The following is a 14,038-nucleotide window of genomic DNA, read 5'->3' on the forward strand; positions in this document are numbered from 1 at the left end:
CAGGGGAAATTACAGTTCGGAAAAGGGATTAGTCAAAGTACCCAGATTGTATGGAAATGTTGGGAGGCCACTCCGAGGGTGGGAGTTGTGAGAAGGTGTAGGGAAGAGGCAGCCCCCAAGCTCTTGGGGGGAGTCGGGGGCGGGGGGGGCAGGACAGCAGAGGGAATTGTTGGTGTGGGGCCCTGGTGACAACCACAGGGCCCAGTGGTTCCCGAAGGTGCCGACAGGAGCCTGGTGGTGAGTGATGGAGGAGGCGGCTGTAAAATAGGTTACCGTTGGGCGCCTGGGGTTCACTCCACGGATGGTGCTGTTGCTAAGCTACCTTTGGAATTCGACAAGGACGGATGCTCCCAGCGGCTCCCTGGGGCGGGGACCGGGAAGCAGTGAATTAACTGAAACTGTGGAGAAGTCCTTTCTCCCTGATGAGCGAGAGTGTGTAGTATGAATGTGTGTGTATGTGTGCGTGCATACACAACCACTTGTACAAAAGTGGGACTTGGCTGGAACGGGAACAGGTGGTTTTCAAGAGGACGAGCTCATCTTCCCAGAGTGAGGGGTGGGCTGGCGACCACCTCCCCCTACCTTGTGGTGAGAAACTAGCACATCAGGTTGCAAAGAAGGCTTTCGGGATTTGGGGCGTGGGTTCATAATACCGGTGTATACTCAAGGCAGGGGGAAAATCAGGCAAGATCCATCATAATAAAAGCTAATACTTACTGGGCACATAGAACGTGCTCTCTAGGTTCTTGGCATATGCTAACTCATTGAATCCTCACTGCAACTCTTTGAGAAGGTGCCAGGTACAGCCTTGCTCAGCAGATGAAGAAACTTAGGCAGAGAGAGGTTAAATAATGTGCCAAGGTCAGAAAAGGAATCACCAGCAGAACTGAGATTTGAGCCCTGGCAGTCTGACTCCAGTTGAACAGAAAAGTGAATCAGTTATACATGTACATAGTATACATAGACGTATACATATATCTCTGAACCACACACTATACCACCTTTCACAAGAAAGGGTGCTTTGGGCCCATGTTCGCAAAGAGATGGAAACTTCTCTCTTCTCCCTGCACAGAGTGCTTTTCTGGAGGTGGCCTTGAGAGTGAGGGAGGATGGGCTCTGGGTGAAGATGATGGAGGGGGAAGATAACGTAGTCATGACGGCAGTGGGGATGCTGGAAGAGGCTGCCAGGAGAAGGACCCCCGGGGCTGGGCACAGTGCGGGGCTCATAGAGGGTGTTTAATACAGGACTACTGGGCAGCACAGGGAACCATTCAGTGCTCTGTGATGACTTACACAGGAAGAGAATCTAAAAAAGAGTGGGCAGATGTATAACTGATTCACTTTGCTGAACACCTGAAACTATCACTACACTGTAAATCAACTATACTCCGATAAAAGTTTTAAAAAAAGGTTGCACTGGAGGAATTCCCTGGCGGGCCAGTGGTTAAGACTCCATGCTTCCACGGCAGGGGGTGTGGGTTCGATCCCCGGTCAGGGAACTAAGATCCCATATGCCCCATGGCCAAAAAGTTAAAATAAATAAATAGGGTCAAGATATTACAAAAAAAAAAAAAAACTATTAAAAAGTTGCACTGGGGCCAGACCTGGTGTCAGTAGAACCTCACCTCTTGGGGGTGGTTCCACCACCACTCACTCCATCTCTGCTGATCAAAAATCCCTGGAAAGCTGACTGGCTTCGGCATGATACTCTTCTGGCCTCAGTTTCCCCTTACCAGGAAGGTAGATACTAGTATGCCCCCCATCACCTAGAGACAGTGGTTCAACAAGACAAGGGTGGTGTTTGACTCATAACAATAACTGCTAGGTGGATGCAGATGGGAAATGGTGAATGAATCAGCAGCTGGTTTCTCTCATCTGCTCAGGATGTGGGTGGCTGAGGAGACCTTCTCAGAGCCCCAGCTGGCAGGCAGACAACATGGCCGAGGTGCCTGAGACCACCGTAGCTGACAATCAGGTAGACGTGTCAGTCACTCTCTGAGTTTCTGGGCTTTTCCTGGACCCAAATCTCTCTCCCAAGTTTGGAGGTCTTGTAGAGGTTTGGAGAATCAGCACACGGGTTTCAATCCTTGCTAAGCCACTTGCTCACTCTATGCCTCCCTGCTCTGCACCTTGAGTCCATTGCCTACAAAATGGAATGATTTCTACCTTGCAGTTTAAGAATTAAATGCTTCATATGGGAATAATGAGAAAACAACAATAAACAACTAGGGACTTCCCTGGTGGTCCAGCGGTTAAGAATCTGCCTTGGATCAAGCATATGGCTGTTCATTTCCATTTCCCCTGTACCTAGGTTAGGCCACAGCACCAAACATTGAATTATGAGTAATGAAATATACAACTGTCATTGCGTGTGTGCATGCTAAGTCGCTTCAGTTGTGCCCAACTCTTTGCGATCCCATGGACTATAACCAGCCAGGCTCCTCTCTCCATGGGATTCTCCAGGCAAGAATACTGGAGTGGGTTGCCACATCCTTCTCCAGGGGATCTTCCTGGCCCAGGGATCAAACCCACATCTCTTCTGTCTCCTGCATTGGCAGGTGGGTTCTTTACCACTAGTGCCACCTGGGAAGCCCACTTCACTTATGCACTATAAACATCTCAACTGTTGACAAGACTCTAAATAAGCCAAGTTCCGTAAGGACATCAAGTCTTTTTATAGGCTATGCCCTCTTCCCATCAGCCCAAACTCCTACTCATATATTAAAACCTAGCTCAGGCATTTAGAAAACACTTCCACAAAGCCAGCCAACAGATACCACTTAATGAATGCCTACTCAGTGCCAGGTGCTGACCTGTGAAGCTTTTTATGCACCAGGGTGTCTCTGCCTGTCCACCATCACACCCATGAGGGGCTTAGGGATTAAAGGGACGAACGAAAGTCCTTCTCAGTTCCATATACTCTTAAGGCATAGACCTTCAGTCACATTAACCAACGCTTCCTCAGTTTGAGAAAGTAGCTTTCATTCATTCATTCATTCAATGAACAATTTGTGTACAACGTCTGTGCTAGGCGCTATGGATTTTATGGTGAGCAAAACAAACATAAGCTAATAGGAAAGGCATGCATTAATTGCATAATCAAACAAAAACACATACATAATGGAGTGTTATGAAGGAAAGATATGGGGACCTCAAGGGCCACATGCACGGGGATCCATCCCAGATGGGTGTGATCACGGATGGCTTCTCTGAGGAAGTGGCATTTCAGTGGAGACCTGAGTATGAGATAAAGTCAGCAACAGAAGGAGCAGGATGGGGACTTCCCTGGTGGTCCAGTGGTTGGGAGTCCGTCTGCCAATGCAGGGGACATGGGTTCGATCCCTGGTCCAGGAGGATCCCACCTGCTGCGGGGCAACTGGGCCTGTGTGCCACAGCTATTGAGCCTGTGCTCAAGAGCCCAGGAGCTGCAACTACTGAAGCCCGCGCACGCTAGAGTGCGCTTCACAACCAGAGAAACCACCGCAACTTGAAAGTAGCCCCCACTCTGCAACTAGAGAAAACCCATGCACAGGAAGACCCAATGCAGTCAAAAATATAAATAAAAAGAAGGAGCAGGATGGAGCAGTTAGGGGAGGCAAGCAATCGAGGTAGGTAAGGGGGTGTGGGGCTGGCAGAAGCCTGTGGGGGCAGCAGAGGGACCAGGGAAAGGTATCAGAAGGGTGTTGTGGCCCAAAACTCGGAGTGTGGCAGGAGATGAGGTTGGAGAAGCCGGATCTTTGCAAGCAGTAGGGCAGAATTTGAACTTGACCCCAAGTGCATGGGAAGCTATGGACGAATTTTGAGCATAGCAGGGAGTCTGTGATATGATCAGATATGCAAACTCCTTTCTACATTCTGGCAACCCACTCCAGTATTCTTGCCTGGAGAATCCCATGGACAGAGGAGCCTGGCTGGCTACAGTCCATTGGGTCGCAAAGAGTCGGACACAACTGAAGAGATTTAGCATAGCATAGCATTCTGCACTCTAGCTGGGTCCAGTTACAAGACGGACTGACCTTCCGCCCTACTAGTCCTCTCTGCTCTAAGATGCGAAAGCAAGAGGGTCCAGAGAAGGATGCAGGGCGGGGATGCGAGCAGAGTGAGGATTCTGTGGTCCGCCCGCCCCATCGGGGCAGCTGGGAGGAGGCAGAAGGGGTTTGGGAGGGGGTGGGAGGGAACTGGAATCCCTCGAGTTTGCCAGCGGGTGTCTCTGGGGTCCTAGGAGCAGGATGGCGAGTGCTGGGTCCCCCTTTACCTTGCCCACGTACAGGGGCTCGGTGCCCGTGTACTCCTCCACCACGAAGAACTGGTTCCACACCCAGCCTCGCTTCACGCGGCCAGCGCCGGGCGCGCCGTCCTGCACCGACGGCGCAGGCGTGCCCGCCGCCCACAGGGCTCCCAGCAGCGGCGGCGGCGGCGGCGGCAGCAACAGCAGCAGCAGCAGCAGCAGCAGCGCGGGCGACAGCGCGGCTCCCGCCCGGAGCCCCCGGCCTTCAGGCCGCGGCCTCATGCTTGGCCTGCGAGGGGCCCGGGCCCAGGAGCATGGACGGGAGGCACCAGGGTGTCGCCGCTCGGTGGCCAGGACGGAGCGGCGCCGCGGTCACATGGTGGGCTCAGCGCGGCCGCCGGGGCGCCGCCCCAGACGGGGCACCCGGACAGGCCCGCGGCCCTGATCGCCGCCCAGCCGCGGGGGCGCCCGGCTGGAGGGGGAGGGGGCGCGACCGCACCCGGGGCATGGACGGCCCCCCAAGGTCCCCGCCCGCGCCCCCCTGGCGCCGGCGCGGCCGGGTCAGCAGGCAGCGCCTCGGCGGCTCCGGAATCTGGGATGCGCCATGGTTCCTGCGCGAAGGGGTGCTGGCCGGGGCCGGGCTGGTCCTTCGGGAACGAGGGGCCGTCCCGCCCAGGAGCCTGTGAGAGAAACAAGAAGACATCTGAGGAGGCGCTCTGCGGGGTCGGGGCGGGTTGGGTCTATCTTTTTGTCCTTTTAGGTACCAGTTAAACACCTGCTGTGTGCCTGGCACTGTGAGGCTGGGACAGAGGAAAGAGTAGTCCCAGCCTTCTTGGGCCCACGGTCTAGCAGTCTTGCCCCTCCCCCGCTCCCTCCGCTAGCCCCGCGTGCTTCCTTTGAACACCCACCGCTCACCTCTCCTACCCCAGCATCCCTTTTCCTCAGCCCCCCTGGTCCAGCCCTTTCTTACTGGTCCTGGGCCACCCTACGTGCCCACAGGGACCCCTTGACCTGCTTTTCCTGCCCGCCCCGCCCCCACAATCTCTGTAGCCCAGCCCCCCTGCCCCCATAACCCCGACCGAGAGGAAGCCAACCCTTCTAGAAACACTCGAGAGCTCCCAGGACCCAGCTTCCTGGGTGCACAGAGTCCAGCCTACCACCCCACCACCCCTCCGGCCCTCCCGCGGCAGCACAGGGGAGCCATTCCATCCAGAGCAAGAGCCCGGGGAAAGCCCTCCGCAACCCCCTTTCAGGAGTGGGGCACCTGAGTCCCAGAGGGCCTTGCTTGGAGGCATCCTGTGTGGCTTTGGCAGCGTCACACCCCCTCTGTGCTTGCCTTTGGTGTCTCCACCCGCCCCCTCTCTCCCCACCAGAAAACCTTCTTTTCCTGGAGACTGAGAGACACTCCCCCCACTACCCCGGACCAGCGCTGCCTCCCCAAATCAATCCATCTCTCCTTCCCGCCATGCGCTGCCCCCCCCCACCCCCCCCCCCCCCGCCCCTATCAGATCCTACTTTCAGCCAGAAAGGATCTGAGCGACTAACTCCTACTCAAGCCATAATGATGAATAATGGCTTCATGTGGGTGTTTACAGGGGACAGCGAAGCTGCTTCCATGGAGGAGTTTCGGCCTGAGAAGCATGAGCAGAGGTGAATCCTCAAGTTCCCTGCCCCCTCCCAGCCCCATTCAATTCAACCACTCCATTCTGCTGAGCTTCCACTCTGGTCCAGGTTTGGGCTGGATGCTAAGACAAAGATGAAATAAGCTCACAGTTTAGTGGGGGGGTAGACAAGACCCCCAGTAATGACTTAAATGCTGGGTGGCATGTAATCAGGGCTATAAAACGGGGTGCTACCTGACACCTGTCTGGAAGGTGCAGGTGTATGGAAGGATATCAGGGCTGCTGCTTGGAGGAGGGGGGCATCTGACTGGGTGAGAAGAAAGGGATGGGCATTCTGGTAGCTGAGTGTGCAGCCAGGCTGGGCGTGATCTGGCTAGTTTGGAGAGGCAGGTTGGAAACCATGAGGTATGTGGAGCTAAGCAGAGAATCTGCGAAAGTGCCTGGCCCCAGCCAGGTCCTCCTGTGGACAAAGGAAGTAGCTGGAATTTGGTGTGTGGGGGGCCGGGGAGTGGCAGAAGACATGGGCCTCATGTGACCCAGGACCCCAGTGGGCAATTTTCATATGTTTTTAGGGGTCCCCAACCTCTGGGATCTAATGTCTGATGATCTGAGGAGGAGCTGATGTAATAATCATAGAAATAAAGTGCACAATAAATGCAATGTGCTTGAATCATCTTGAAACCATCTCCCCCACCCCCGGTTCATGGAAAAATTGTCTTCCCTGAAACTGGTCCCTGGTGCCAAAAGTTGGGGGCCTGCTGCAATTTAACTCGCTAAGTCACATGAGTCACAACAGCTGTGAAAGTGGGTGTCTTATACCCATTTCACAGATGCTCAACTCCCCAGTGCTCTTTCCCCCTCTCAGCTCCAGAATTTCTTTATGGAAGGGGTTCTGGGGGAGGGAGTCATCTGCTGGGAGGTAGGGGCAGTAGTGAGGGGGTCAAAACTACATTTTAGGGCAGTGAAAACGGGAAAACCCCCACAGTCCGTAAGAGGAATGGAAGGGAAGCATCCTGAGCCAGCCCTCTTTCCCTTTAGGACCCACCCTGAACTGATGGACATCAGGAGGACCTGGGACCCTGATGAGAGCATCCCCAGGACCCCACCCCCTCCTCACCCCACTCTGGGGGGTCTAGGCTTGAAGATGTTGGCAGACCCTTCCCCACCCGGGTGGTCCCTGAGCTGTGCTGCTGCCTCTGGGCATCCAGCGTCGATTCCCCACGTTATGGCCAGGGCTAGTCCTAATGAGACTGGAGTTATGGGTGAGGAGGAGGCGCTGCTCCGAGGCCTTCATTTCCTGGAGCTTATGTCTTCCCTGCGCGTGGCAGGAACTGGTCCCCTGACTCCATCAGGCAGTTTCAGGGCTCATCACAGCCCTGCAGGGATGCAAAGGGGAGGGGCTGGTGGGAGGGAGGGTTTGGGGAAGTGGGGACCATCTCCGGGAGGGCTGTGGGGGGTGCAGGAAGTGGGAACAAGGGGTGATCCCTCAGTGTTTGCAAGCACCCCACTGTGGCTCTTTCTTCTTCCCCCATCCCCCTCTCTTCTTTATGTCTTTCTTTATAATACCTTTTACAAGACGGGGACACACTAAGATTCAATCATTCATCCATTCATTAAACATTAGTGTCTGCTACAAGTGGGGAGACAGAAATGCATTTCATTTATTCATTCAACACACTTTAAAGATCATCTCTTTGTGTAAGACAGCAAGATGCAATCAGCTCCTCAGCAATGTGACAGGAGAGAGGTGCATTTCTTCTGGTTATTCATAGACTCTTTCTACAAATATTTACCCATGCCTCCTTGATTCCAGTTCCTGCGCTAGGCACTGGGGACAAAGTAATAAAATAAAGTCCCAGCTCTCATGGAGCTGACCTTCTGGTAACAAAGGAATAAAATCTACAATGCAATTCCAGGGAGTGGTAGGTATTAAGAAGGAATATAAAGCAGGAAAGAGGAAGGAAGAGGATGATGAAAGAGTTAAGGTGCGTGTTATTATAGACAAGGTATCAGGGAGGACCTCTCAGAGGAGGTGACATTGGCTGATCTGGAGGAATGAGACGGAGCTGGGGACAGTATGGTTTGATGGAGCAGTATGTACAAAGGTCCAGAGGCTGGGAGAAGCTGAGGAAGAGGGGGGAGGCCACTGTGGTTGGCACAGAGCAGTACAGATGAAGATGAAGGAGAGAGGGGTACAGGCCATGATGGGCAGGACTGGAGGAAGAGAAGCAGTGTCCATTTAATTCTGAGCATGCAGAGAGAGGCTTGGAGGGACTTTATGCAGTAAAAAACCATGGTAGAACGAAATGGTACACGGCCATAAGGGACTTTCATGATGCAAGCCCGTCAACGTTGGAGGGCCAGGCCTAGTGAATCGCGGAGTAAGGACAGCATCTCAGAGAAGGTGGCAGTTGGAGTTGAGGCACAGGAAGGATTGTGGCGGGTGGCGTTTGGGGTGCTGGGGAGGAGAGGGTGTGCTCTATGGAAAGGCTGCAGGGGCCTACGGTCAGATCCCACTTTAGAAAAGGGTGGAGTCCAAGAGTGTGGTCCAAATTTGCACAGGATGTCTGATGATGGGGTGGAGCCTCGAACCCAGGACTTGGATTCCCCTTGGCAGAGGGCACCTTTAGGAGGATGGGAAAAGATGCCCCTCTGAGTGGATCAGCCCTAGGCCAGGAGGCACGCTTGGCAGGACAAGGGTGGCCGCCTCTCAGGCCCCACCTGCCCCAGGCCAGGTGCCCTTGTACAGTGCTGATCCTGCACTGTTGTTTGAGGGGCAAGGTCCTCACGACCCCATCTCTCCCTTCCTCCCTGGGCCTTCATACCCAGCCCACCGGGTCCGCCTTCGGGCGTGTTAGCCAGCTGCCCTGGCCGCCAGCTGACTCTACCGCGGCTGCTGCAGACACTCCAGCCTGTTCCCTCCCTCCCTTCCTTCCTCTTCTGTTCCAGCTGCTTGTCCTGTGGGGGATCAGCTACAGGGCCCCGTCCTGGCGTTTCGAGCCCTTCAGGGGAGGCAGCTGTAGTGCCGTGGGGTCACGTTTGGCTCCACCAGGCCTCCCGCTGAGATCTTGGGCGTGTGGGTGGCCTTCTCTGGGCCACACGTCTCATCCTACTGCGCAGTTGTTGAATCCCATGAAAAGTTGAGCCCCAGCCTGGCTCAGTTAGCGTTGGCTTCACCGTCCACTTCTCAGCCTCACCTCCTGTAAGCCATGTGCTCTCCGGCTCTCGAGTAAATGGGTGTGGATCCTACATGCCTGTGGACATGGGTCTGCAATCGTGCATGCTAGCATATGTGTGTGTGTCCATCTGGTGCATACTGGCTCATTCTTCAGATGTTTGTGAGTTTCCACCCTATGCTGTTCTCGGCACAATGAAAAGAAAGAGTCCTTGCCCTTGCACCTCCAGTGGGGGTCAGAAAATAAACAAACGACATGTCAGAAGCTGGTCAGCGCCGTGGAGGAAAACAACACTGGGGCCCAGGAAGTGTTGAGGGTGGGGATTTTCTCTCTCTCTCTCAATCATATAGTAATAAGTATTAATTAATAATAATAACAATAAGTAATAATAATAAGTAATAAGTAATAGTTTATACGTGGTGGTCAGGGAAGGCCCCGCGATGGCGATGACATGGGAACAGAGCTCTGAAGTGAGCAAAGAAGAGAGCTGTGCGCATGGGTAGAAGAAGAGCATTCCAGGCTAAGGGGACAGCAGTGCAAAGGTCCTGAGGTCAGGGCGTGTGTGGTGTGCAGGAGGAACAGCAAGGAGCCCGGTGTTGCTGAACTGGAGTGAGTGCAGAGGGGCAGCAGGAGATGAAGCCAGTGAGATGAGCTTGGTTGGCATCAGAGTCTGTAGGGTCTCCTTTGGGTATTTCTGTGAGTGAGATGGGACCCAATAGGAGGGTTTGAGCAGAGGAAAGACCCAATCTGACCTGCATTTTAAAAGATCCCTCTGGCTGGTGGATTCAAAACAGAGGGAAGCTGGGATAAGGGAGGGGGGTGGCGAGGGAGCTATTTCAATAATCCAGCCGAGGAGTAAAGGTGGCTTGGATCAAGTGGGAGCAGAGGAAGTGCTGAGAAGCAAGGCTCCTCCTGCACATATCTCCCCCACAAGATACGTTGTGGGTCAGAAACGGCGTGAAGGAAAGGGAGGAACTGAGCATAACCACACCTGCAGCCTAGGCAACAGAAATGTTGGGGCGCCCTTTCACAGAGCTGCAGACAGGCCTGAGCAGAGCAAACCTGGGGAGGCGGTCAGGGACTCATTTGGACGTATTACCATCAAGTCCTGGATGTGTTACGTTCACTGCCTACTGGATACCCAGCAGAGACTTAAGCAGGTGACTAGCATTTACAGACAGGAGTTCAGAGGCGAGGCCCTGCCTGCAGGTATGATTGTGGGAATTTGGATGGCATTCAGAGCTGAGGCTGCGTGAGCTTGTGAAGGAGAAGAGGCCCAACATCTCAGCACGTAGAGGCTGGGGAGATGAGCAAAGGAGCCTGAGAAAGAGGGGAGAGAGGGGAAGGGAGGCGAGGAGAGAGGAGGTATCCTGGAAACCAGCAGAAAAAGGAGGGAGGAGGCATTAACTGGTGACCCTCTGTCCACTTTGCCTGCGACAGTTCCACTTTACATCCGCTGTCCTGGCATAACTATGAATAGTGTCTTACCCCCTTTTACTCTCAGCTTGGATGATAAATTGTATGGTCATCCCACTGATAGGTCAAGTCAGATGCGGACTTTGAATTGACCATTGGATTTAGCAACACAGAGGTCATTAGTGGCCTTGACAAAAGCTATTTTGGTCGAGTGGTGGGTGTGCTGGTGCTACTGGAGTGGGTTCAGGAGAGGCTGGGAAGAGAATATGTGGAGACATGTGTGAGTGGGTGGCAGCCCCCCTAGGGATTTTTGAAGGTCCATTTTGCCTGCTCCCCCAGCTCCCGCCCCCTACCTCAGCAGTCTGGCTGGGTTTTATGATGTGTAAACAGAGTGATGGGAAATATAAAAGATGGGCTGGCTGATAAAAAGGAATTCATTCCCCCAACCTTCTTTCTTGTTTCAATTTTGTTTTAACATCCACCCTCCCACAGCTGGGCCATGTGCAGGGCTCCTCCCCTCTGAACAGTGATTAGTCTAAGCCAGTAAGAGCCATTCTCCCTTCTCCACCAGTGACTGGTCTACAAAGTATCATATGCACAATTCTGGTCAATGAAGTATAACTCCTGGAGAGCTTCTGGATATATATTTTTTTAGTCTTTAAAAAGAGATGTCTTGAGGAGAAACTTTTTGTTTTCTGCACATATGAGGTGATGGCCAGAGCACTAGCAGCCATTTTGGGACAATGAGGCCAAAGGGCCCTACTAAAAATGATGGAAAAGTCTGTATCCTTGATGATGTTGTTGAACCACCAAATATATATCCATTCTGGGCTTTCATGATCCAGTTCTGGCCCCTACTTCCTCCAGACTCTCCTTTTCTTTTTTCTTCTGAACCCCTTCAAACCTTTCTGGCTGGGTCTTCCTCTGAGGTTTGGTGTCAGCTGTGATGACAAGCTTCTGAATGGCAGAGATCATGCCTATTCCTTCTTCCACCCGTCCCTGCTCCCTCCTACATGCACCTGCCAGAGCCAAACAAGGAGTTGGGGCCTGGGAGGGACTCAGGAGAGTTTTGCCTGAGATAGGTTTTGGGAGCTGCTCAGGCAATATGTCTTTCCCTTTGACTGAGGAGCTGCCAGCCTCACTGATTTGTTGTGGCCCCATCTGTCCTGTGGGCATCACAGCAACTGTCCACAATGTATACTTTTAGAATCTGGGCTGAGTGACCAGCTTGTCCTTTCTTGATTTTTTAGTGCCCTAGTACCGGTGCTGCCAAGGCTGCAGCACTGCAAATTCAGTGGCTCCAGACTTCCTCTGTCATCTGGCTGTCTCCTTGGGGAGAGAGGAAGGGATTCTTATCCAACCCATCCCACATCTGTGTTTCAGCCTCTCACTCTGCCAAGACTAAGAAGAGGGGCAGGGCTCTGTAACCCCACAGGCAGGACAAAGGACGGGGGACTTCATCATGTAGCCTGGGGCTCCTCACCTGTGCCTCCTCGCCCAAACTTCTGATAATCTTCCTAGCCCCAATCTCTGGGACAGAATTTAACAATCAGGGGACTGCTTTACTGTATGTATGATCTTGGTAATGTTCTCCTTTTCTCTAGCATCTTAGTAAATGGATATAACAGTGCTTACCTCCTAAAGTCAGTGTAAGGAATAAATGAGATGATGCAAGTGAAGAGATCCACAGTGTTTGGCAATAAATGCAAGCTAATGTAATGATAATGGCTATTATTATTTCTGGTCACTTGAAAAACACCAGTGGAGGGACTTCCCTGGCAGTCCAGTGCTTAAGACTCCTCGCTTCCAATGCAGTGGGAAATGGGTTTGATCCCTGGTTGGGGACCTAAGATCCACATGCCAAGGGGTGAGGCCAAAAAAGAAAAAAAAAACTATAAAATTACTAATTAGCCTCCAATTAAAATAAATTAATTAATTTAAAAAATTTAAAAGTAAAATAAAATTACTAATGGACTCCTACTGTGTACAAAAGTATCCTGACCAGGTGAAAGGGGCTCATAGATATTTGTCCACTCAGTTATTCATTTATTCATTCGTGCATTTATTTAACAACTGCTAGAAGCCCATGAATGCACCTCCTTCTAAGAAGAGTGAAGTCTTGTACCAGGTTGTGGTGCTTCCTCTGGCTGCAGGGCTGTTCCCTGGAGGGGATGTGTAATGCAGGAAGAGGCAGTTCATTCATTTCCTCATCCATTCATTCCCTCTCTCTGCCCCACGCTGGCTTGACATGTATAAGTCCTCTTTCCATGCCCACCTGGCTCCCAGGTCTGCCAGTGGGAACTGTGCCTGGCAGCCTGGCTCCTGTCTGCCCTGTCCGAGTCCTGAGGGCTCTGTGCCCGCTGGATCCTGTGCCCAGAGCGCTCTGTGCTTGGCTGCTGCCTTCCCCTGGGGGAGAAATGATCCTTCTCAGCTCAGTACTCTCCCTCTGGGCCAGAATGGACCCCAGAGTAATGTAGGAACTGTTGAGGTGTGGAACGGTCTGGGGCAGAGTCACCTTGTGTCTGCCCACCTCTCACTGCCCGTTCCCACCCCCCTGCTCCATGGAAGGCACGGCAGAGTCACAAGCGAGAGACCAGACCAGTTACTGCCTCAGCCCTGCCTTGATGCGCGTGAGCATGGGTGTGCCTGAGCACATGTGTGCCTTTGCATCAGTGATGATGTGTGCAGGGGCAGCACGCATGCGCACAGTATCCCAGCAGCTAGAACAACTTCTGGCACGTGACAGATGCTCAGTAAGTGTGCCGGGATGACTGGATAGGGGCCTGCTCTGTGTGAGCTGAGCCTGTGGGCTGTTCCCGGGGCCCTGGGGGTGATGCGGGTGTCCTATAAACAGTGCTGTATTGCTGGATGGGGGGGACTATCTCTCTGAGTGTTTGTATGGCGGCTCAGGATATGCCAAAGCTTCTGGGCTTGGTAGCTGGACAGTTATCGAGGGAGGAAAGTGTGGGAGGTCAGGGGAGAGAGGGGACAAGAGGGGTCATATGTAACCCATATAAGGGATCACCCCATCTGCAGAGCTGGTCCAAGGGCTCCCAGTCTTGCCCCCAGTCTATCCTGGGCATGCTACCAGAGGCACCTTCATGCAGCCCAGCTCAGTCTGGAAGGCTCTGTTCAAAACTCTCCCCAGCTCCCTTTCACCTTCAAGATAAAGTGCAGACTCGGGCCTGGCATTCATTAGTTACCATTCAGAGTAACAGAGTTCTTCATATTCAGTGACTCTGCCTAGACGTAATCCTTTGAAGTGGGGACTGTTATTTGTCCTCATTTATCAAATGGGGAAACTGAGGTACAGAGAGTTCATGAACCTTGCCCCAGATTCATACAGAGGAGGTGGAACTGGGATTCGACCTCTGGGCTGTGGGCTCCAAAGCTTGTTCCTTTAGCCACTGCACACACAGCCACTCAAGGCCCTGGGAGATCTGGACCGGCCCACTCCATGTTACCGTCACCGCCTTGTTTTCAAAGATACTTTTTACATTCGTTGATTTGGCTGCATCGGGTCTTAGTGGCAGTATGCAGGCTCTCTAGTGCTGCCCATGGGTTCAGTAGTTGCAGCATGTGGGATGGGATCTTAG

General features: G+C 53.0%; 1 protein-coding gene across 4 annotated transcripts in view; it reads right to left on the minus strand.

Annotated features, from left to right (window-relative positions):
- CDH22 (cadherin 22) overlaps nucleotides 1-14,038 on the minus strand; it is a 137,593-nt gene that overhangs the window by 75,463 nt on the left and 48,092 nt on the right. For 3 of the 4 annotated variants that reach the window (XM_070472717.1, XM_070472715.1, XM_070472718.1), the window contains exon 2: nucleotides 4,256-4,908. In XM_070472717.1, the coding sequence (XP_070328818.1) occupies nucleotides 4,256-4,510 (255 nt within the window). In that variant the 5' untranslated portion in view covers nucleotides 4,511-4,908. Of the gene's footprint in view, nucleotides 1-4,255; nucleotides 4,909-5,492; nucleotides 5,511-14,038 lie in introns of those variants that run through there. The other variant, XM_070472716.1, reaches the window with a different exon arrangement.

Source organism: Odocoileus virginianus, chromosome 9, assembly GCF_023699985.2.
Source record: "Odocoileus virginianus isolate 20LAN1187 ecotype Illinois chromosome 9, Ovbor_1.2, whole genome shotgun sequence".
Lineage (NCBI taxonomy): Eukaryota > Metazoa > Chordata > Mammalia > Artiodactyla > Cervidae > Odocoileus > Odocoileus virginianus.